Source organism: Sorex araneus, chromosome 1 (genome assembly GCF_027595985.1).
Source record: "Sorex araneus isolate mSorAra2 chromosome 1, mSorAra2.pri, whole genome shotgun sequence".
Taxonomy (NCBI): Eukaryota; Metazoa; Chordata; class Mammalia; order Eulipotyphla; family Soricidae; genus Sorex; species Sorex araneus.
The window spans coordinates 27,675,883-27,701,866 of NC_073302.1; the positions used below are offsets into that span (position 1 = coordinate 27,675,883).

At 44.0% G+C, this 25,984-nt stretch overlaps 1 protein-coding gene across 4 annotated transcripts in view; it reads right to left on the reverse strand.

The window, feature by feature from the left end:
• The window catches only part of ZNF462 (zinc finger protein 462), a 154,264-nt gene that overhangs the window by 24,976 nt on the left and 103,304 nt on the right, over positions 1-25,984 (reverse strand). For all 4 annotated transcript variants that reach the window (XM_055132503.1, XM_055132498.1, XM_055132506.1 and 1 more), the window contains exons 8-9: positions 13,809-14,076; positions 11,195-11,331 (exon numbers count right to left, since the gene is read on the reverse strand). In XM_055132503.1, coding sequence (XP_054988478.1) covers positions 11,195-11,331; positions 13,809-14,076 — 405 coding nt within the window. The remainder of the gene's footprint in view (positions 1-11,194; positions 11,332-13,808; positions 14,077-25,984) is intronic.

Here is a 25,984-nt window from a genome sequence, read left to right on the forward strand (position 1 = left end):
GAATAGAAGAAACTCACCGGTTCAATCTGGCAGCTTTTCCAGAGGCTGGGGCTGTGACCTGCATGCATGTGTGTGCACCGGACACATACAAGCACGCGCGCGCTCGCGCACGCGCGCGCACACACACACGAGCATGCTAGCTCTCTCCCTCTCCCTCCTCCCCCCTCTCCCTCTCTCTCTTTCCCTCTCCCTCCCTCTCTATCTTCTTTCACCCTCAATTACATATTTCTCCCATACAAGATTAGGTGCTCATGATGTCCTTAAAATCCAGAATGATGGAAGAACAGAGGGGGGCAGGCTCAAACGTGCTCCCTATTTCTGCATGGGGTAGCTGCTGAGAGAGAAGGGGGAAGGATGTGGCTGCCATTTTTTACCTACAAGAATAATTACCGACAGCACGCCTGGCTACTTCCTTAGTGATGTTCTCCATGGATGAATTTACAGGTAATTTTTAGGGTGAAAGAAACTGACAGCCTCTATCTATGTGCCTCTCCGACCACCTCCGCCTCCACCTCGCCCCCTATATTTTCTCAGTATGAGCCTCAACACACTCTCTTTTACATTAAAAAAAAAAAGTTTGGATTTTGGACGACGGCCGCCAGTGCACAGGGATCACTCCTGGCAGGGCTTGAGATAGATAGTGCCAGGGATTAAACCCAGTCAGCCACGTGCAAGGCAAGCACCCTATCCACTGTACTATGGATTTGACCCCATACTCCAACTTAAAAAAAAAAAATAGTGAGGACTCTAGATTTAGAAACTCTCCCAAGATCCTGGACACTGTCAACAGGACTAGTAGAACTCCATATCCCTGTCTACAGAACAGCAAATCCAGATACTTTCTGATTCTACTTCTGGTTTGCTTTCCAAGATGTTCTCAAGGACACTGTTGACCTTCTTCTGCGACCAAGGGACTCTCTAATCTAATACCCAATCTGGAAACAAAGAGACCTATATCCTTTCCTAACTCCAATCACTACAATTCATAACTCCAACATGAAGAGCTCCCAGATGAAATGGCTGCAGTCAACATACCGGGGAATCTGGGGTATGGGGGGGAGGGTGCGTGGGAGATATGGAGGATTTGTGCCTTTTCAGGCAATCTGTAATCTGATTGTCACAAGGGAAAAAAAATAAAAGAGAGTGAGGATTTGGGTGCTTTTCCTGTTAACATACCAAATGCTGTAGGGCTGGAAATGCATGTGCTTGTTTATTTTGCACTCTCTCACCCTTGTGTTTAACTGCTCAAATTAAATTTCACACCAGTCTGCCCAGAGTATCGGCGCACGCGCCAGATATCCATAACTGGGATAAAATTAAAATCTGTGCTATTTATGCAAGGATCAAATATAGCGTGTGTTTTCATGCTGTGTCTAGATTTCAGAAGACTCTGAAAGTTTACAAGTGGACGCACATAACATATACTTATATTATTTCGAAACAGCAATGTATTATTAAGTCGAGAAAGCATGATTGAGTCTCTGAATCACTGAGTAGCAGCATTTCCAGACAGTCGAGATGGTGTGCGCTGATGCGACCCAGTCCTTGCTTTGTTGCTGGCCTGTGTTATATCCCTGGGGAACTCTGCCCATTCACCATCATGCTTTACTCTCAACCACCACATTCTCACTGCAGGGGAGTCGCTGCCTTGGGAGCCCTTGAATGCAGCGATTAATTGGCCAGCAAAGAGCTGGGCAGAGGCAGAGTAGAAGGTGGTGCCTACGACATACTCCCTGGAGCTTTAATGTGTATGTTATTTTCCTTATACAAAGAGTCAGCAGCTTATTTAGAAATACGGATGATATTTTAAAACCAGAGTAGAGCAGACAGTTAAGTTGAGAGATACACGATTATAATGAAGTCTACATATTTTAAGAGAACAGCAAATGTTTAATCCTTCAAACCCTTTAGTTCCATGTATTGGTGTAAAAGAGGGGGAAATGCTCAGGCATTTAACTAAGATGCCCACATCACAATGTTCTAGCCCTGATACCCAGAGTTTTTCAACAGTTGTCCTAGTCCCACTTATAAGATAGTAGGCTTCAGGGGTCAAGCGATAGTACAGCAGCTAAGGCACTAAGGGCACTTGCCTTGTTCAATCCCCACACCCCATCTGGTTCCCCGAGCACTCCCAGGAGTGATTCCTGAGAGCAGAATCAGGAGTATATAAGCACTGCTGGGTATGGCCCCCAGACCAACCAAGCAAACAAGCAAAAAGACAGAGTTTGATGGGTGAGGGCACTGTCCTGTTCATGGCAAGACAGTGTTAACACCCCCTTCTTCTGGTTATGACAGCAAAAATACCACCAGACATAGGCGGTGCAAGTAGGCAGGACCAGTCTGCTAGAGATCCATTCTAGGAAGCCTAATGTCAAGATGAGCTCCAGCAGCTCTGGGTAAGCTAAGTGTGGACACAAAGCTTGTGCAGGCTGAACCGAGCCTCAGTGTTTTCTTCCTTTTTCTTTTTCTTTTTCCTTTTGGGGCACACCCAGTGATGCATGGGGTTACTCCTGGTTCATGCACTCAGGAATAACTCCTGGCAGTGCTTGGGGGACCATATGGGATGCTGGGAATCGAACTGGGGTCGGCCGCATGCAAGGCAAATGCCCTACCTGCTGTGCTATCGCTCCAGCCCCAGTCTTCAGTGTTTTCTAGGAAGCAGTGCCCTAACTCTTCTAGTAGGACCGTGCCCTGATGTTCTCGCAAGCTTTGTTTCTCGATTTCAGGTAGATAATACTCCTGTTTTCACTTAAAAAACTGAATCTTAAATTACAAAAGTATTCATAATTGAGTTTTAGTCAGATAATGTTTCAACAGCAATTCTTTCCCAATATCCACTTCCTTCAACCAAAGTTCCGTTTCCCTCTGGCCCCCAAAGCCTGTCTCTGTGGTGGGCACCTTTTTCTTTTTCCTTCTAAGCACTGTGATTTACAGTACAGTTACTGAGAGGGCATCAGGCATGTCCCTTTATCTCCTTTCCAGCACCCAGTCCTCGTACAGAGTGACCACTTCCCTCTATCATTGTCTCAGTGCTCCCTTCCCTGAGTACAGAAAAGGCACACGCACTCCTACGGTCATTGCAGCAGTATTCACAACAGCCCCAATGTGGAAACAACCCCAGTGCCTCAGAACAGATGACTGGATCAAGAAAGTAGGGTGCATATACACAGTGGAAAACTTGTGTATATATGTAGCTGCAAGTAGGATGAACTCATGCAACGTGTGGCTACCTAGCTGGATCTGGAGAGTAGTGCGCTGAGTGAAATGATCAGAGGAAGAGGGACAGACACGGAATGATCTCACTCAAATGCTTCCACGTCTGTTCTCTGGATCTCCTGCCTGGAACTACCTACGAACGAAGGGGAGCTGGGAACCGCGAGGTCTGACTGACCACCAGCGGATGCCTCAGGCTTCTCGAGAACTGTCCTTCCGACAGCCTCTTCCTTCATTCCGCCCTCGGCCAATGATCCCTTCTTTAAATTTTTGGATTCCCCCCCCCATTCAATTCCTCTATCACTTTGGATGTGTCTTCTCAGTAGCTGTCAGTTTCACCCCACCCGTGTGAATGAATTTTACACAAATTGAGCACTTGGAATAGTAGCCTGAAGTTTAAACACTCATCATCAATGTGAACGACCGCTACAATTTATTAAGTGCTCACTATAGTTCAAGCCTGGTTAGGTGTCCTGCCCTCACGGCTAGCTTTATATCCCCCTAACACTCTGCAAAGTCAGTTATATTATCTTCAGTTTCTTGACGTGAAAACGGAGTCCCAGCATGAACTGTGAAACTACTTCCTCTGAGTCACACCTCTCGGTCAGTCTGAAGCTGTGGCCATGGGAACACCAGCCTCTCACTCTCACCTGCATGGCCATCCTCGACCCTGAGGAAGCTCCGAGGGACATGCAATTTGCCCAGGTGTCCTGATCAGCTGTTTATTCCTAACATTTAAAAAACATAAATGGGAGCTGGAGCAATAGTACAGTGGGAAGGTTGTTTGCCTTGCATGCGGCCAACCCGGGTTTGATTCCCAGCATCCCATATGGTCCCCCGAGCACCGCCAGGAGTAATTCCTGAGAGCACGAGCCAGGAGTAACCCCTGTGCAACGCCGGGTGTGACCCCAAAAGCAAAACAAAACTAACCTAAAAAAACAAAAAAAAACCTCTCATAAATATAGCCTATGGTAGCCATATTCAGGGTGTTTGTTTTAGGGCCTCCGGTGTAGTGTTCAAGGCCTACTCCCTGCTCAGTGCTCGGGGGTCACTCCTGTCACTGCTCAGAGAACGATGTGGTGGTGAGCATCCTGTATGCCCTCTTGCTCCATGTGGTTTTTTTCCAATAGCTTCGAGATTTGAGAAAAGGTAGTTTACCTGCTTACTGACTTACTCTTCTTGGTAAGAGTTCCTTTTTCCAAACTAAGACATAACCCCTGAACCGAAACTCTGAAAGACAGGGATTTCTCACTGAGATATTCATTTTAGAAAAAAAACCCAACATTTTCCCCCTTTCTATCAAAACACGATCAAGATGAAAAAAAAAAATACAGAAACAAGACCAACTCTGAATTGCAGGTGTGTTTTCTGAAGGAGGTTATTCAAGGCTGAGGCACACCTAAGATGTAAGTTAGAAGCAGCAAGGTTTCCAGGTATGGAGTGGGCCTTATCTTGGCTACAGACACTCCCACTCAGGACTTTTTTCTATGGCAACAGCGAAAACTGTGGGTCTTTTTCGACTTCACGCCTCTCTAAATGACCTTGGGGGAGAAATCAAGGCCTGAATCACACTCATTGTGACTCAGCTTCCAGCCCTGGCTGCAAAAATATTTTGACTTATCCGTTGGATTATAAGATAGATTGTGTCTCTCATCTCCTCCTACTCAAAAGATGCTTGGTGCTGCCTCCAGACAGACAGAAAGCCAGGAGGCTGCACCCCCAAGGAATTTTGCACCAAGGCCCAGGGGTCCTGGGGAGCAACCAGAATTGAGGGTGTGTTTTCTCTCCTGGCACTCAGGAGAAAAAAAAAAAAAACACCCTGCAGAACTGTGACGATGGGGGGAGTGGCTCGGGGGTGTCACATCTGCTCAAGTCAACAAAACAAACTCTACATCACGCTGGAGCTTGGAATCGCCAAGCTGACATTCTCCCCGAAAGGCAGACAACAGCTCATCTTCTCCTTCCCATAACACATCACATCTGAGTGCAGCAGGAACACACAGCTGCCATTCACACCAACAAGTGTGGTGGACAGATCATCACAGTAAAGGACTGTGTCAAACTTGAGACCTCCTGTTTGCAACAGAGTACCAGGAAGCCATTAAGGAGTAACAATAGGACCCAGGGAGAGCACTCAGGAATCAGGAACACACATCTTGTATGCACAGGGACCTGAGTTATATCCCTCACACTGCATTGTCTCCTAAGTAAAGCCAGGTATAAGCAACCCTGGGGGGCCCTGAGCTTCACAGGGTAGTTCAGAGGCCTCCAGCACCACTGCACACTTCCAGGACTAAGACTGGAGCAGTTCGTTGAGTGTTACTGGGATGGGTCCCATGACTCCCCTAAGGAAACTAACACTCGTTTACAACTTATTCATAAATAGGCAGACATGAAAAAGCACAATAGTTGCTGGTAAGAAGTAAACACTGGGGCTGGAGCAATAGCACAGCGGGTAGGGCGTTTGACTTGCACGCGGCCAACCCGGGTTCGAATCCCAGCATCCCATATGGTCCCCTGAGCACCGCCAGGGGCAATTCCTGAGTGCAAAGCCAGGAGTAACTCCTGTGCATTGCCAGGCGTGACCCAAAAAGAAAAAAAAAAAAAAAAGAAGTAAACACTAATGTTGGTTGAACTTCTACCCTCAAGGCAGAGAGAGCTGCGGACCAATCCTCTCATTCTAGCAAGAAAAATATCTGACAGGTTGTGAGAGGGACAAGTCGACATGTCATCTCACGTATAAAATTAAAGATGGGCTCTCTGGCTGCAGATTTTTTTCCCCCTCAAGAAAAATGATACTGATCAGATCAATTAGGGGAGATTAGTTCCGTTCCAAAAAGATGCCCACCTGCAGGATTCAATTAAATTCAGTGCTTATCTAAGTATCAGGGTTACAGACTGGGAAACAGAAACTTTAGGTTAATGTGCCGACTGGAGACCAATAGCAGAGATTAGACTACGGCTCCATAATTATAATGTGAATCTTTGGCAAAACTCTATTTCATCTCTAAATTCCATCTGGGCTCAATTTTTCAGGTTCACTGCAGGTGCGCAAGGTACCTTGCGGCAAAGCGATTTCTGAGGTTTAGTACTTACGTGATGGTAAGTTTCATGGACTTGCACTCTGAAAACTACTTATTCACATATGTATCGTCTCTCTCTCCCCCCCAATGAAGTGAATGAAGTTTATGAATCCCGCTGAAGTTCCTTCCATACACAAATCTTGCTTGGCTCTTCATGGCTGTATCTGTAGAACTTACAGCCTCGCTGATGGACTGTAAGTGTTCGTGCTCTGCTGTTATTTCACACCCGTTTGGTGCATGAATCAAAACCTAACAAGAGTCCTAACACAAACTTTGTTCTCATCACAAAAGCCTCAGGCTTTGTTTTTTTCCTGGTTAAACTGGTTCCACCCTGGTTCACCTCAAAGGTATATCTGGACTACATGTTGGGTTCTTGAAAGGGATAGTTTTTCAAGTCCTTTGCTAATTTGGTATTCACTAGGGCTTTCTGTAGACCTGAGCTTCCCATCTTTCTGCTGAGAAATTCTCACATTTCTACCTTGGTACCTAAAGACTTCCAGAGCAGACGTTTTTAGTCTTGCTTCGGATTCCCTTCAGGTACTCAGAACTATCTGACATGAGTTTACTAGTATATGAACACATCTTCCACTCATCGGGTTTGTTTAGTTATTTCTCCCAGTCGCTCACAACCCAACCCATGTAGTGGATCAAAGAGTGTCTCCCGGGAATTTACATCCACACGGACAAAATGTGAACTTAGGAGTACCTAGAACTTTGCTAATGTCATAGTCAGAACAAGGTCAACATTGGATGCAGGTGGCCCATGTCCAGTGAATGGCACTCGTCCAGGAAGAGTGGAGACATATGCAGGCCTGAAGGCTAGGAAACCATTCCCTTAGAGGACAGAGGCAGAGTGGCAGGATATGTGATTTATGGCAGGAAATACCAAGCAAATCAAGAGCCACCAGAAACTAGGAAGAGCAAAGGAGTCATTTTTCTCTAGAGCCTTCAGAGAAAAGAACCTCTGCCCAGGTGAGACCCTAGTGACACCTTGCTTTCAACCCAGAAGTGTGAATAAGAGATTCCTTTGTTTTAAGTCATCCAGCCAATGGATGAAACATCCCCTATTAAGTCTCCTTTGCCTGTTGAAATCTAACAACTCAGGTGAATGCCACCCCTGCCACCCCCAGGACCACTTCCCTTTACACAAACAGAAATGGAAGTGCCACTGTGAATCGTCTAAATATCTAAATGCTACCGTGACTCTTCTAGAGACCTACTCCTAGCTGTCATGTATATCTTGATGCATATGCTCCATCTCCTTAAGGTGGGTAGGAACTGGATTTTGTAGATTCATGCTTTTGTAGATTATGTCCCTTGTTCAAAGAACCTGACCTTGTATGGCATGTTTGTTGAACGCATGCACCAGCGGTAGGCAATCTTTAGCCTAAACCTAAACCTAAATCCACGAAATAATCTTCCGCATGTCCCTCAAAGGAAGTAGATTCTCTTTCTACTCCATTTAAATATATCAATTTGTGTATGGACAAAAAGTTAAAGCAACTGTGCTTGCAAACACTGGCACAGTCTCAGGGCCAGTTCAGAAGCTGTTTTTCTGAAAGCCTTTCATCCCAAGCACTTTAATTAACGAAGGCCTCAGGAAGATCTCTTACAGGAGGCCCTAGAGACCAAGGATGTTTATTCATCCATAGAGCCAGGAGAACACAGGTGCATAAAGAGCCACATCTTGTTACCTTGAGATCAGTCTCTACTGAAAATTGCAAGAGAGAGATACCCAACCCTGTCTCTTGATTTCTCAAAGACCAGCTTCCCACTGGCCTGTCATTCTGAGTTGAGACAGATGCCACAGTCTGGCCAGGACACAGATGGTAGACAGGCTGCCTAAAGCACCCTCTATCTCTGGGTCATGAGATCTTGGTCTCTGACTTCTAGTCCCACACATCACTCTATCCACAGACAAAATTGCCATAGCCACTAGAACGTACCACAGGGTAACACAAAGTCACACGCAATAGCTCACGCTTGGACCGTAGGTCAGACATGTCATTATTACCCATTGACCCTTAGGTCAGTCACTCGATCTACCAGAACCTATTTTCCCCTTTGTTATCAGGAAGAATCACAATACTTCACAGATCTGGTCGGGTGAGACTTCCACAAAATAACATATGGGAAAAGCACTTGTCAGAGTACCTGTTATCCTGTAAGTAACTAAGTGTACAGTAATCACAGCTATTATTGTTCCTACCCGTCCTCAACAGCTCATGTTCATTCCAGATGACTCCTGAAATACAGACCCCAATGAAGATGCCTCCTTTGATAGAAAAGATCATCAAATATGGACAGATGGGACTGTAATAACTGGTGACAGGAGTGCGAGGGAGGGGGCCTGAAACAGAGGCCGGGGCTCACTGGATGCATCAGTGCTCACTGCTCAGGGGACTTGGGTTAAGCTATTTCAGGTCTCGGGGGACCTAAAGACAGATCACCCTCCTCATATGGTAGGGACCACATGTTTCTATCATAACTGAGCCCCTTCAGAAATTCCTTTCAGACTTCAGTGTGTGGGTCTCTGAAACACAATTCTTATTAATGTTAATGTTTCCAGAAAGCCTCCAAAAGCCCTCAATGCAGCACACTCTGTTTCCTTCCTTCCACAATAGGCAGGTATCTCAGAACCACAACAGCAGGCCGCGTCACACCAATGGCACCACGGCAGCACCTCATACCCTAAGTCTCAGTCAACTTTCACGTGGCGTCTCCTTAAGTCTGCAGTTGCCCTCACTTCCTCAACTGTCCTGGCTGGAGAGCTAGTTCAAAGGGCAAGAGCCTATGCTGAGCACGTGGGAGGTCCTGGTTCCATCCCCCTGAACACGAAGCTGGGTGGAGACACAGAGAACCATGGGATGTGGCTCAAAAAGCAAACAAAAAAATTAAATTAAAATCCCATACTTCTACAGTAAGACAACTGTAATAAGACCCGGGAGATAGAACAGTGGGCAGGTGCTCGCCTTACACTTGCACGTGACTGACTCTGGTTTAATCTCTAGCAACACATATGATCCTTGAGCCCTGCCAGGAGTGATCCCAGTGCACAGACCCAGGAGTAAGGCCTGAGCACAGCTATGGGTGCCAAAAATGCTCACCACAATACCTATAACACCACAATGCAAAGACCACAACCAACATCAAATGAAAGAAAAAGCAGATGTCATCCAGCCTCCACACTGACCCTGGTAAAATGAGACTATAAGCAGCATCCCTCATATTGCCACTGAAAGAGAGGGGACCCTGTGCAAGGCACTGGGCCAGGACTGCGTATGCCATCCTGGCACTGAATTTCTCCATGTGCCTCCCTGCCACCTGAAATCTCTCTCAGGGATGAAAAGTAGTGGTGATCATTAAGCATCAGTGCTGTGCTCTCACCAGATAGCGGTCTTGGAAAATGGAGGACTCTAGGCCAAAAAGCAAGGGAGGTGGTGGTGGTGGGGTGGCAGAATGGGGGCTGGGATTAGTTTGTTTCAACCTGTTTGCTCTGCAGCGACCCTACTCATACTCTCTCCAACTGCAAGGGGCACAGAGCCAGGGGGACACATGGGCTGGGAGAACAGTGGCCAGTGACTGAGGCAGCACAGCAGGTGGGACGACTCAGGCCAAGAACTCTCGCCAGAAACATCCTGTGCAGATTGTCCCAGCTTACCAGTGGACGCCCCAGCCAGGAATCCTCTCCTCAAAGAAGGGTGAACTGTGACAATATGTACTTGCCAAAGGCTCTGGGAAGATGTGGGAAACTTTGAAAATACTTAGCCAATTGCGACTCAATGCGCCCCCTCCCCACCCTCCCCTGGGATATCTAATATTCCAGAGTCAGTCAGACAGCAAAGAGATTCACTGCTTTTGTGGTACCTGTGGGCAAATAGCAAACAGCATTCTCAGGTCCATGGGGGAAGAGAGATGGGAAAGAAGAGGAAGACAGGTAGAAAAGGAGAGATGGAAAGATAAGAAACAGCCAGAGAGACTGGCAACAGTATTCCAGAAAGTTCTATAGCTACTTTCAACTTTTCAGGACAAAGCTGCTTAACCTAAACAAATTTCTCTTTCCAGTGCAGAGAAAATCTGTTGTTAAACTGTGTCTGAACGGGTGAAGAGTAGACTCAGCTTAGAGGAAAACCAAAGAATACTTCAAAAAATAAGAAGCATCGCTGTTTGTTTCTCAGGAGGAAGGAATATTTGTTGCCTACTCTCGTCCTCATGGAATATTCCAGAACTTTCCTATTCCCTCAATGGAGGGCGGTCAACATCTTTATACTGTCAACCAAGGAGACTTTTATATCAGCACACAAACCCGAAGTCCAGTGGGGAGACTAGGTCTCATGTTTCCTTTAAGTAGGTCTTAAAGATAAGGCCACTTATCTTTAAGATTATTCTCTGTATCCTTTTCCAGGAAAATTCCATTTTCTGCTTGGGAAACAATCACTTTTGATCTTTCTGGAAGGACTGCTTCCCTCCACCTCATCCCTCACACCTGTCACTAGTCGCCACATTTCCTACTGCCTTCACCAGGCCACCCACCCACCACCCCTTTCGATTTCCCATTTGCTCCCTCCCGAGGCTCCTTGTATACCCGGCTGGTTCTGAAGCAAAGGATCTGGAGTGTCAAGCCCCCTCATGCTGGGAAGCCCCGCTGTGCGTTCAGGCAGAAGCTATCACCTTTGCCTCCCTCCAGGTGGAGGAAATCCTCTCAGCGGGGAGGCATTTTATCCCGTCACTTGGCCCTCTCTGTGGTGTCTTGTCTGGAGATCAGCTGGGAACCAGGGGTCAGGGAGAAGAGGCCCCCTCCAGCTCAAGAGGCCAGCCTCTCCTGCCACCTGTGTCCCTCCCCCCTCCCTCCGTCCCGACACACACACAGCCCAAGACCCCTGAGTGTGGAGGCTTACCTCGGTGCAGCACGATGTGGTCGATCATGTTGCGTTTGTATTTGGTGTGATAGAGGCAGAGAGGACAGCGCAGGTCTTTGGGGCCCTCCTCGGGCACCGCTGAGTGACCCGCTTCCACGTGCATAGTAAAAGCAGATCTGGGGAGAGGAGGGAGGGAGGTTAGCGCTGGGCCACTCCCCCCAAAGCCCCTGGCAGCAGTCCACACAGGGACTTCCCAGGTACCTCACTGCTTGAGCATCCCGACCCCTTGTCATCCATCATGCTGGACTAAAACACTGGTGGTGCCCTGGTCACTCCTTCCATCCCAGACAGGGACAGGCCGTGAGAACTGATTTTGAGAAAATCTGCCACTTTTGGTTGGGTTCTGGGTCGAGTGGCCGGGAGCTAGTTCTGAGTTTGATCCCCAGCACACCAGAAGCCTCCATAGCGGTACTGGCCTGGGAACCACCGGCAGTGGCACCTATACAAAAGAAAGCCACAAAGCCATGCCCCTTCCCCTGCCCCCCCCCCTCCCCTGGTTCTTAAAAATTAGTAAAAGCCTATTACGAATATGAAAGCACAAGACCCACAGAAAACAGGTTTCTTGTGCGTGGAAGGAGAGAAACTGACTTACAGCCAGGCTGACCCAGGCAAGGGCTAGGACCTTCCAGGCTGCAGTCAGGCAGGTTGATGCCGCAGTCAAGTAACCTAAGAGCCTCATGCCAGCCTGAATGAGGAAGGTCAAGCTGGCTCATAAAGACGAATGAAACCGAATATAATGGGCATGGATCCCTTTTTAATAACCCGACTCCTCTCTCTTGGGGCAATATGTGTCTGTCAGTGCATCCTTGTTATCTGGGCCCTTTAACCTTCTTCCTCTTCTAAGGTCGCACGCATATTTATGTGCAAAGTAAGTGAATCACGTGAATAGCCAGCAGTATAACCCACTTTCCTTCAAATCCTAGGAACTCTGACGTTGGTGGTTAAAGATTTGTTCTTCCCATTCATGTTTTTCTTGGAGCATGAAGGCTACTTTCAATAGCCTCTCTGTGTGGGGGCAGAGTGGCCTAAGGCTCAGCTCCTGACCATGATGGGAGCAGATAATAAAGTCTTATATCAGTAACATAGCATATACTGTAATAATATTATAGTAGCTTTCTATCTACAACATGGTAACACTTCTTATTCTTTCCTCGGTGTCAGAAACTCTTCTCAACGCTTCAGGTACACATGTTAGTTTACTCCTCACTAAAGCTCACTAAAGATGCAGTATCTGTGCCTTTATCTGTTTTTCACAAATTGGGGACTGGAGGCACAGAAAGGCTGAGTGATTCGTTCAAAACCACACAGTCAACAAGTGGGAAAGCTGGGACTCAAACCCAGCCAGTTAGGCATCACATTCTTGCAACCATTTGTTTTTCTTGGCTTTTTGGATCACACTCCTCAATGCTAAGGGGTTATTCTCTTTTAACTCTGGCTCTGCACTGAGGAATTACTCCTGGCAGTACTTGGGGGACAGCATGGGATGTCAGGGATCGAACCTGAATTGGTTGCATGCAAGGCAAATGCCTTAACCCCTGTATTATTGCTCGGACCTCATATTTTACAACCATTAACCTAAAGCTGATCTTATGGGGTGTGATTCAATCATAGAAGAATAAATAATTAGGTGAAATACTTGTAATAAATACTAGGAAGCACCCATTCTTTAATTGAACTCACCCATTCTGTCCTAATAGGTGGCCTCAGAAAACTTTTTCTAGATTAGAACAATCTGTGATTGCTTGTCTAGTCTTCCCAGTGTTCTAATCTCATTGCTCTGTTCATCTTTCAATAACAGGATCTTACAAAACAATTTTGAGGCTGGAGGAATAGTGCAATAGGTGAAACATCTGCTCTGCATGCAGAAGGCCCGGATCAGAGGCTCAATACTACATGGTTCACTGAGTTTGACTGGGAGCAACCTCCAAGCACACAGCCAGAGGGTGTGGCCCCCAAACAAATAAAAATGATTTTGATAAGTTCAGCTGAGAAGTCAGTATTACAAGATAGCCTCTCGATTCTACTTTCATCATCCTTTCTTCCCAATGGCAGATCTGAAAAGGAGGAGGACCTGAGGAGGTGGGAGGTGACAGTTCTCCAAATGAAAACATTCAATACTGTTTGAGTATCACTGGGCCAAGGAAATCTTTTGCTATGGCTTTATACTACTTGGGTGTTCATTTGCTCTAACATTGAAAAAAAGTTTTTTTTATTTTTTATTTTTGGGTCACACCCGGAAATGCACAGGGGTTACTCCTGACTCTGTACTCAGGAATTACCTCTGGCGGTGCTCAGGGGACCATATGGGATGCTGGGGATTGAACCTGGGTCGGCCGCGTGCAAGGCAAATGCCCTACCTGCTGTGCTATTGCTCCAGCCCCTTGCTCTGACTTTTTAACTCAAGTGTTCTGATAAAACACTCTATAATTTCTTTAAACCCCAAAGCAGGTTTTTGGGACTCGTCTCCTTTTGTCAAGACTGGATCCAACCCCAAGCAGGACAGGACCCTCCCTGGGATAAAGGTAGGAGAGTGTGAGGGGTGGAGCAGATGCAGCCATCTTGGATCCTCTAGGCCATTCCTCATGCCACTTACTTAAAGCCTGTGTAAAAGGAGCAGTCTTTGCACTTGAAGAGCTTCTTCCCTCCATGCTTGTCCCTGTAATGGCGCCTGATGCTCTGGATGTAGCCAGAAGAGAATTCACAGAATTCGCAGTGAAGAACAGCTTCGGTTTTCTGTTCTGTGCCACCAGGGGCCCCAGAATGAGGCACAGGACTAACCCGGCTGTTATTCCTCGCCAGGGCAGCCGACTGATAGTGGTTCAACTGCTGCTGAACATCTGGAGGCTCGGAGTAGGATGAATCTGTGGACAGATGGCGACAATGACACCGGACACAGCGACCGCAGTGGTGGGGGAGGGGGATGTTTGGCACATGAGAGCCCCACCCCCAGCACTGGTTTCAAGCATTATTTTTTGGAAAGGTGACAACTAGGACCCTTTCCCTTCATTTTTATTTACATTGTACCCTACAGACCTGGGGAAAAGCAAAGAGGGGCGGCAGTGTCATTTCTTATAAATCAACCTCTGAGGGCACATAGAATTAAAAAGGAAATAAACTCTGAGGTTAAAGGGTTCAAAGTGAAGGAAGAAGCTAAACTGTTTGCTAAGCGAATGTCAGCAGGCCACCACAGAACACCCATCCTGTGGATGAGAACCAGTAACCCACCTAAGGTACACAAGGGTCTATGGTACAGGATGATGCAATCTCCCACCCCAGGCAGCCCTCGCTTCTTCAAGACAACCCCCAAAATAAAACCATCTCTTAAAAGGTCTTTAACAGAAATGCTCAAGCACATGGCACTCACAAATATAAAAATGTTTTATGCCTGCACAGTCAAGTGATTTAAAATTTAAAATGTGAAAATCCAATAGCATTCTCCTGGAATGGATGTTTAAAGCTTAGTCAGCATTAAGATGGAGATTTATTCATAAATCCCATTGAAATGAAATTCCAAACAAGTTTCCCTGAAAAGCATTTTAAAGTTTGCCATTCGGAGGAAACTGTCGAAAATGACAGGCAGAAATCTTCAACCTGAGACACGTCCATGGCACACACGAGAGGTGAAGAAATCTGATGTTGACGGGAGGAGGAAAAAGGGCAGTACTTCTTCTTTAAATATTTTTTAAAAAGCAAAACAAAACAACAGAAAGTGAAAGGGTTTGAACCTTTCCCCAACACAATGCTTGGAATGTCAAGGTTAGAAATTGAACAGCACAGTCCTGGCTAACACACAGATATCTGTAAATGACACAAATGAAGTCCATGAATGCTACACAGATGAAGTTCAGTGTAACTTCCCTTGAAAAGAAAACAAAGGCCTCTTTTCTCAAGCCTTTCCAATACCAGGGGGATGGGGAGACACTGTATCAGCTGCCTTCTGATTTGATAGACACTTAATTTTCCAAAGCACGATCCCCCGAGGCAGAACATGGAGGAATTCTGTAAAAACCGTATTTGATGAAATGAGTACCATCCGTCCTGTCGGCTTCTTGGAAATGAAAAACAAAAGCAGAAGGGGCTCCCATATTTTGGGGCCACCTCCCATCTTCACAATACTAAACTACTTTCCCTTCTTCGGCCCCTCTCCCCACTCTTCAATTTGTATTCCTTGAGATTGAGAAAAAAAAAGAAAGAACCCTTTGGAAATTGTAAACAAACCTGCCACACACACCAAATAAAACAAAAGGAAAATTCGAACAATATCTCAGAGCCTCCCTGGGTTCATTACCAGGTGTAAACGGAAGACAAAGGAAGAAAGGAATGACACAACTGAATTCATTTTACCCGATTCTTTTATCTTCTTTCTCTTTATTCCTCGACCCAGGCTGATGAACCCACCAGGATCACAATAATGCAATTGTCAACTTCTCTTTCTTTCTTTCAATAGCAGATTTGTTTACCATTTCATGGATTGTTCGAGATGTTTTCTATTAAAGCCCTCATGACTTGTTTCTGCTTAAAACACACACAGGAAAGCCCGAGACACACTCTGCCTGGCCTATGAACACAGGCTTAAGCCACAGGGTACACACCACCACGCCAGTGTCCCTGGCAGCCCCCATCCTCCCACCATTGGTGGTCCTGATTTACTTTTAACTACAGAACAGGAATTCTGTCACCATCAAGGTCAAGGTCAGGTCCTACACCAAGAAGCAGTCCACCATGGAAAGTTCCTCTCATAATAGACCACCTGTCCCTCCAGGGTATAGGAGGCGCTTCAAAAAATTCCAGAGGCCAGCAGGGCTGGTCAACCTCATCTCAAGACACATGGTGAAACGAAAAGCTTCCCACCTTCATGGCAAAATCATCAAGAAATAGGAAGCTCTAAGCAAATAAGCCAGGTCAATTCTTCTCCTAACCACCTCCACCAACCCCAGCCTAATCTCTTAGGGAAGCCCCACCCCCTAATGGAAGGAAGCCCTTTTTTACAGACTTGACATATTTGTTTTGATCTCCAGGAACTAATGCATATTATTACAGCCATCTCAAAAACAAACAAACAAATAAACAAAAATATACCCCCAAAACCAAATTCTAAATGTTCACTCTGCTATATGTGTCTATTGTGTGAAACTTTTTAAAGAAATGAAATAATGCAAGCAGTGCTGGGAAGGCATTCCAGAAATGGGAAACTCATCACCCTTCTTAAATAGCAACAGCTGGGTGTCACCATGCTAGAAACTCCTGTTCCATCACAGATGGGCTTTCTATAAAAATAACCGACCCCCAAGACCTGGATAGATTCAGATTAATGTTCAGGTCACAACTTTGAGGGTCTTCTTTGGGCATTTACTTTCCACTTTGGTGTCAAGTCACACACTCTTTTTCTCTCACTTGAAGTTCAAAAATACTGTATAATTTTAGCATTTTGGGTATGAAAGTGACAAAGAAGTAAGCGTGTTATGATTCTACCCATCTTTTTTGAAAAGCCCATTTGCTAAGCTATATAACATGTCAGAATATTCATGAAGTGCAGCCAGGAAGAGGCCTGCTTTATGTCTAGGTTAGAAAAGCTGAATCGGTCAGCGGTGAAGGGTATGTCACATAAGTTAAAAATCATCATTATAGTGTTTGATTCTCTTTCATGCTAATCTTAAAGGAGGAAGAAAAACCACTCTGTTCTTAGAGAGCCCAGACTTATGTTTACAGAGATCTTCGAGGCTACAATGCAAAAGGAATGTCGACCCAGGGATAACGCTGTGCCCACTTGCGACTCACCTGTCGCAGCTTTCTCACCTTTTCGGCTAGTGATATCTACCAAGGGAAAGATGGCAGAGATGAGACTGGTCCCTAACTCCCTAACACTCCTCTGAGATTTGCAGTCTAAGTGATTAACTCTCTGACTTGTGACTTTATGAGAAAAGTGTCAAGAATTAAATTATAATTTATAGTTATAAAACAAATTTAACTAAGTTACTTATAGCTCTCTATTGTCTAGAGCAAAATCAGAATCCAACCAGAGGTTAGCAAGGCTGGTCTTTAGAATTTACTATGTGGTCAGCAATGAATTCTCACAACCATGATGAGTGCTATAGGTTTTAATCCCAATTTAACCAATAGGGAGTCTGAGGCTGAGAATGATGGACTATATTGTGACTGAAAGGCTTGTACAATTTGAACACAGATTGAGCTGACTCAATTGTCTATCATACTCTACTCAGTGGTACTTTCTGGGGTCTTAGACGCAAGTAAGAAGAATGAGAAAAAACGCTTTGTTCCATCAGTCACAAACATACAGCAGAGGGAGAAAGAGAGATGGCAGTAGAAAGGTTGGAACAACTTATACCACATCATTTGAAGTGAGAGAGGTGAGAACAGATAGAATGGGTAGAAACTAACATTAAAATGAACATATAGGAGAGGTTTAAGCAACCGTTTCAGGATGCACGTGAAAAATGATAAACCAAGGAAGTTTCATTGGGAGATAAACCAGAATAACTAACATTTGAATGGACTTTCTAAAAAACACAAACACAGGTGGCATTTCTGCAACACTGAGGCACAGGTAAGCACAGCAAATGCCTAGAATTAAAACTCTGCTTACCTGAATGTCATATTGAATGCTCAATAAACTCATCTTAGAGAATAAAGTCCTCTAATTCTTCCTGTTAGAGGAGGTAGGGAGAAGAGAGGCGCAGGCAAACAGGAGATGGGAGCTTTCAGGTGACCCTTGCCTGACACAGGACGGCCAAAGAGAGAGATGGCCAAGCTCTGGATGAGGTCCCCTACCTCGTCACTTGTCATGTTCTGGAGAAACTGGAAAGATTTTGCTTTAACTACAGCATCCTAGATATCAGCCCCACCCCAAAACCCCCAAGACAGTTACAGCCCCACCCCATAATCCCTGGCCAAAACAGTTACATACCAGTTCAAAGGGTATTTCTTTTTTTCCTTCCCCTTTTCTCCTGAAAAAAACTACACTGAAACAATGACAGGAAATCTAATTTTTATAAAAGCAAATGAGCAGTGAACTCCGGAGAACAATAAGCATGACTGCATCGAGACTTAAATATTCTGCTTTTACAGACACTGAGTGAACACTCTCCTAGAGTCAGGTCCCATGTGGGGCTCTTAGAACTCAAAGATAGGGTGGCTTTAAGGAACTTGGGTCTAAGAGGGAAAGAATATATAACATTCAATTCATATGAAAATAGAGGTCTTCTCCTTGTCTAGCAAACCTACTCTACTGATTGAAGGGGAAAAAAAGCAGGCAAAGCAATAACAGGAGAGTTTAACTCTTGCAAGATTAAGGGAGACACAGGAAGAGTAAGAATCAATTGGGCAGTAAATTGTGGGAGCTGTAGAAGACAGCCCCCTTATGAGCTGAGTGGTCCAAGAAGGAAGCAGTTTGGGAGGATCAATTCTCAATTTTCTGCAGCTCTGCATAGAGAGTGTGATGAAGATGGGAAAGTCGCAGAAGTACCTGGGTGTTGGCAATCACGTTTAATTATATTTGAGCTAGATTTCTGTGAAGGCTGGGAAGAGAGACTCTTTGGTTGGTGAGTCAAGTATCAGGAGAAAAGAAAAGACACAAGTTCAGGGGTGGCCGGGGGCAGCTGATGAAATTACACCCATTTATTCAACAAATGTTTATAGAGCATCTAAGTCAATGGGAGAGCCTGCTTGGGGACAGTAGGATGAGATCCTTGCCCTTCAGCAATTCACTGTCTCAGACATGTAAATAATTGATTATGAGACAATGAAAATAAGTCTTAATAGAAGCATCTAATAAAGAGTTAGTGGAGAAAAAGGCAAAATCAGCAGGGCACAGTGACTAATGAAATGTGGAAGAGACAGAGGGAGTTATCAAGAGAAACTGAGCATCCAAAAATAAATGTAACTAGTCTTAGAAATAACTTGTGTAGAAAGACATGAAGACACCTAGCTTTTTAATTAAAATACCTTCATTTAAAGTCATATGGAAGAATAAAACAACTAGAATTCTAATCACAATGAGAAAAAAAGGGACTTAAATTTTGGGTTTTGTTTTTTTTTTTTTGAAGGATCCTAAGTATCCAGGTGGCACTGGGGGCAGGGCGGGGAGGGGGTGGTGGTGGCACTCTTGGTGATACTTGACCAATAAGCAATGCAGCACTGCTTAGATCCAGTGATGATAGGGGCCACCAGAAACACATGGGGTGAGTTGGGAGTGGGAACCTGGGAGTCTTTAGCAGTACACCCAATAGGGCTTGAGGGCCATTAATTCCAGGAATGAATGAATGATACATCTATTTGATCCTGGGCTACCGCGCAGGCTTGATTCTTATAGAGAAAAGAAATGAAGATTAGGGGCTGGAGTGATAGCACAGCGGGTAGGGCGTTTGCCTTGCACGCGGCCGACCCGGGTTTGAATCCCAGCATCCCATATGGTCCCCTGAGCACCATCAGGAGTAATTCCTGAGTGCAGAGCCAGGAGTAACCCCTGTGCATCGCCGGGTGCGACCCAAAAAGCAAAAAAAAAAAAAAAAAAAAAAAAAAAAAAGAAATGAAGATTAGAGGACAAGTTTGAACAAAAAAACCTAGAAAGCAGAGAACAGGTAAAAAGCTTAAGGATGAAGTTGAAATCTTCAACTTCTGGAATTGTACAGGGTAGTGTTTCTCAACTAGGGGACACTTAAGATTCTCCATGGGGGTGACAAGTGAAAACTGCATAAATGGGTCATGACACAAGACCTAGGGTCCAAATCATAGTGTGGGAACACAGGAAGGAAACAAGGTCAGGATAGGACCATGGTTAGAAAAAGGTTGAGAAACACTGACAGAAAGTACCCAAAAAGGCTTATTGTAATTTTCTTCAAAAAGCACATAACAATACCAAAAGTTAGAAATATAAGGAAACAGAAACAGAGTATATTACCTGTGGAAAATTTAACCACAAGTATGCTAAATATTCAAAGTATGGAGCTCAGAGATGAAACTCAAATACACTGAAAGTATAATTCAATATTTCTTATAGAGAAATTAGAGAAAACTTGAGAAAAAAACACTACCAATGGCAAAGGGAACAGATAAATATGTGTTCAATTAACAGTCAAGAAACTTTAGGAAGAGCATGAAACTTCCATTACACAATTGCTAATAAACTTAGGCAAAGGAAAAAAATGGTCTAAGTATTTTCATGTAAGTGACAGTGACCGGAGTATCTATGGTGACCAAATAAAGTTCCTCTGCATTGCAAAGAAAAAGTCAAGTGAGCTTTGAGTTGATCTGCATCTTCATCTAAAGCTGAAAACCACTGTTCCAGCTTTCTGACTGATACACTTCTTCAGTACAACATGCTAAAAACTGACACTAATTTGCTCACATTTCACTTTTTTGTTCTCTGAATGGGAGTGCATGGCTGACCATTTTATTCAGGAGGGGACTCTGAGATGTTTCTTTCCAATAATCAGGGTTTTGGTGCAGCGGCACCTTGAAATAGACACATCTTAGCAACATATGTCAGGAGTCACCTCCAACCTTTTTCCCTTTCTGGTACTCTGCCTTCCTTTCCCTTGCTCATTCAGGTCCTCAAACTCCATATGGACAATTTTAACCATCGCCTCTCTGATATTCTTTTAAAGTTCTATTATAGTTTGGCCAGCATACATGTGATAGATGTAACACTTATCATTCCTCTGATGATAAAATGGTCATGCCCCAGAATAAAGTCTTAATTTCTTACATTGGTTGCATATATCTCTTCATTCTGGTCCCATTCTACATTCCCAAACCCACTTTTACAGAGTTCTCAAGGGCTGTGCACTCTATAAATTCATCACTGGGAGTCTTTAATCAGGCTCTTCTTCATTTAGTCTGGAAATGCATACCCATCTTGAAACTCAGCTGAAATGTCACCTACTCCGTGGACATTACAACAAAACAGATTCCATTCTCTTCCATGCTTACCAACACATAGGCAACATCGTTCTTGCCCTTACATTACATTTTTTGTTCTTCTTACATGTCTCTTAAACAACCTTCAACAAAAAGCTTGGCATGAACCAATGCTCCCAACCAAAAAAAAAATCCAGAGTAAACAGGACCCATGAGAATAGTGTCATGGGTGATGTAAGCTCCTGGAAGGCTGTTCTATCCATTTCTACTTTCAGCAGTTGAGTTAATGCTAGCAGGAATGAACTTTACTTGCTCCCAAATATCTTTGTGTTGGTTATATTTGTAAGTGAGCTTATGCAGTGTAATTAATATTACCCAACATGATGAACTATGGGTATAAAAAGCACCACTTCTATGAAAGCTATGTAGAGTGCTTTGAAAAGATTTGATAAAGTCAAGTTGCTAAAAAAAATCCCCATCACACTGTGGTTTGGCAGCTCCAACTACAAAAGACCGAGGAGAACATAAGAATTGAAGGACTTGGCTCTAACACTGCTCTACAAGTCTAAATTATCATTCCCATTTCAAAGAAGTAGAAACTGGAAGTAGTACAAGATGGAACTTAGTTTATGCTAGAGACACAATGAGGAGCTCCAATGAAGACCTAACCTCAAAGACATAAGTTTGGCCCCACATCTAACAACAGAGGGGCAAGTAAAGAGATGCTGCTAAAATCTCAGGGCTAGGACAAATAGAGACGTTACTGGTGCCTGCTCGAGCAAATCATTGATCAACGGGATGAAAGTGATGATCATGATCTTTTATGTGAAAATAAAGTGCTTATGATGTTATAAAAAACCTTTTTAATTTATTAAAGTATTAACAGATATAACTGACTCTAAATCTAAGTATATCAAAAAAGAGCTTCTATAGTTATCTGTTTTTATGTTTGCCCTGTTAATGCAAAAAATATTGTCTTCTAACATGTGGAGCTTAGATTTTCTAACTACAAGTACAGTGCCTTATTAGTCTTTAAAAAAAATCATAATGCTTTCGGGGCTGGAGCGATAGCACAGCGGGTAGGGCGTTTGCCTTGCACACGGCTGACCCGGGTTCTAATCCCAGCATCCCATATGGTCCCCTGAGCACCGCCAGGGGTAATTCCTGAGTGAAGAGCCAGGAATAACCCCTGTGCATCGCCGGGTGTGACCCAAAAACCAAAAAAAAAAAAATCATAATGCTTTCATAAAGAAAGGGATTTAAACAACATTTACTAAGTTATTTGTGAGAAAATATTTTAGCTCTCGTCCATCCTTCCTTTCCTTCTTTCTTTCCTTCTTTCTTTCTTTCTTTCTTTCTTTCTTTCTTTCTTTCTTTCTTTCTTTCTTTCTTTCTTTCTTTCTTTCTTTCTTTCTTTTTTTCTTTCTCTCTTTCATTTTTATGCTTTTTGGGTCGCACCCACTGATGCTCAGGGATTACTCCTGGCTTTGCACTCAGGAATTACTCCTGGTGGTGCTCAAGGGACCATATGGGATGCTTAGAATCAAACCCGGGTCGACCGCATGCAAGGCAAACACCCTACCTGCTGTGCTATCACTCCAGCCCCAGCTCTAGTCCTTTCTATCTTGGTTTTAAAACAATTTGTAGCATACAGCTAACTAGCTGATCCACATACTCAAGAAATCTAGTCATTTAAAAAGATTTTGTGGGTTCTACATGAATTCCTTTGAAATTCTTTTCAATTGCCTTTCTCAAGATACCTGTTTGTTGAGCTATTAACATGGAACTGAACTTGATATCTAGAAGAACAGACAAACACACCCTCCCAACTATTTCCTCTGAAGACTTCCCAAAATGTTCTTCATCTGTAGGTCATTGGCAAAAGAAAATTCTACTACAAACTAAGCTTTAGAACACAAGTTATTTCAACTCCTTCTGGACAGTGTCTTAAGAGCAGCATAAATCTCTTGAGGCAGCCACATTTTATTTCCTTTTTTTGATTTTGTCCTGAAAATCTCCAGCACCTCCTGGTCTTCTATCATCAGTAGAGTTCTCTGGCCTAGATGCACAAGATTATGATACAATGGCTGAGGGGGTTGGAGATGATGACAATGGACACTGGGTGACTATATATAGGAATTCTGGGCTTGGTTGTCATGGAGGCAAAGGAAAAACAAACGCCTAATTCTGAAAATAAGGTTAAGGCCAAACTTGAAGGAAACACACACGGAAAACTTCCTGTCATTCTGATGAGTAAAAACAAAACCTTGAAATATGATCAGGGAATAGACTGGTTGGGGAGGGGAGGAGAAAAAGAAAACACAAAATTGTCTTAAAAATGACCAAAAAAACACAGCCCCCCTCCCAGGGGAAACCTCTTTTTTTTTTTTTTTTTTTGGCTTATTGGGTCACACCCGTGATGTACAGGGGTTACTCCTGGCTCTGCACTCAGGAATTACACCTGTTGGTGCTCAGGGGACCATATACGATGCTTGGAATGGAACTTGGGTTGGCCTCGTGCAAGGCAAATACCCTACCGCTGTGCTATTGCTCCAGCCAAGGGAACCCTCTTTTTTGAGAAGATGTGTCCATCATAATTAAGCTCGGTGAAAAGGCTTCTCAAAGGCTGATTCTGCATGAACGTGGTCTCATTCACACATCTTGGGAGAAGTCAAGCAAGCCTGATCTAAGACACAAAGAACTCCTATACTTGTAACTTGTTGGGTTTTATATCTATGGACAAATATCTTCCTCTATCCCCAACTCTACCTTCTCCCATCTCCACTCCAGATCGCCACCACACAGTCAACAAAATTCGAAGATATTCTTGATTCACTTCCTTTTTCTCGTCTGACTTCAGTAAGCACTGCTGGGTCAACCATCCAAAAAGCTGTGACCCACTTGTTCTTCCACTGCTGCTCTTTTGCTTAGGCCCCCATGGTAATACGCATGAACTTCCACATTCCACTTAAGCATGTTCCTTAACTGGAACCTATTCTCAAGTTTCTTCTCCCGCTATGATTCTAAAAGCAAACAGGATCATGACACCTATCCCTCCTAGCAAGAAAAAGCCTCAACTATGGTGCTCTGCTGTCCACATCTTCCCAAATCCATCCCACGCCACACCCACACTGTGCTTCATTGCCAGCCACACAGAAACGTTCCAAATGTTCACACTCTATGCCTCTTTTCATTGCATCTCTGTAGATTTTTGAAATGCCTTCCTTCTATTTTCAGCTTGACAAATTCTTATCTTTAAAAAACTGAACTCAGTTCATATTTGCCACCAGTATGAATATTTTTCTTGATCTTATTAGATACATGTATTCATTTCCCTATCTGGGTCTGCCACTAGGATTCATCATGCTGCATTAAGGTTAATGAATTTTATCTCCAACTTATTACAATCACTTCAAAAGTAAAATACCCATACACTTAATTATCCATCCAACCATCCATCCATCCATCTATCCATCCATCCAACCATCCATCCATCCATCCATCCATCCATCCATCCATCCATCCATCCATCCATCCATCCATCCCTTTTTCCAAAGTTCATAGGCCCTAGATTTAAGTCAGGGCCTGGCTCAAAAGACATACTACAAAGCTAAAAAAAATCAGACTGGAAAAGTGCTCTGGTAAACTCAGTTTAAAAGAAGAAGCCAAGCAACTAAGTGTCCCTTTTACTTTAGACACTATTAATATAGTCTTTCGTTAAAACACTGACCTACTTTACCTGAAACAAGACTGGGTCCTTTAGTTTAATTATCTGGAGAATAGCTACTAGAACATTTGAGAATTTTAATGGCATAAAATTCATAATCTCTGACCATCCCATGAACTCAATGCCATACATTCTGGCATGACCCTCAATTAGCTATAATTCTAAACTCTAAAACAGATTATAGTAGGCCATCTGGAAGCTACCTGAGAGGGTTCTATACACAACTTTCTCTCCCACTTCTTTGGCACCTATTAGTAGACACAAATGTTTGTGAAATGCATAGTATAATAGGTACCACATATTTATATGCACTGTGACTTCTCGATACTCAACTCCTAAGGCAATAAAAACAAAGTCCTCTGCCATCAATGAGATGGCATTAAGGGATTACTTTCAGACATTCAGCACTACATTCTCACTGCACTACCAGAAGCAAACTATCAACCCCACTTGTGTCATATACCATTTAAAAAATTATAATTATGATGATTAGTGGGGGGGCTGGAGCGATAGCACAGTGGTAGGGCATTCGCCTTTGATGCGGCCAACCCGGATTCAATTTCTCCATCCCTCTCAGAGAGCCCGGCAAGCTACTGAGAGTATCGCATCCACACGGCAGAGCCTGGCAAGCTACCCGTGGCATATTCAATATGCCAAAAAAAGCAACAATAAGTCTCACAATCAGACGTTATGGTGCCCGCGTGAGCAAATCTATGAGCAAGGGGATGACAGTGACAGTGACAGTGATTATTAGTGGGGTTGGGTTTTTTTTTTTTACCAAATCCAGCAGTGTTTAAGGGCTAATCTTGGCTCTGTGCTCAGGATTTATCTTTGGCCTCATTCAGGGGATCATATATGGTGCTAGGAATTAAACAGGGATCAGCTGCACGCAAGGCAAGTATCTTACATCCTATACTATCTCTCTAACCTCCAAATGATTAATTTTGCATATAGACTTGTATGAGTTCACAAAACTGGAAATGGCTTCCTGTCACCCAGTTAGTCATTGGAGAAATAAGAACATAACCTGGGGCTCCTGCATGCCCCAGTTTCTCAAACATGTTCTTTGTCTACCATGGTCATTAGCAAACATTGTAGGTATTCCATCTGCACTAAATGGCATTTGTAACTCAACGTGTGTATTCTTAAAATCGCTCCTTGAAACA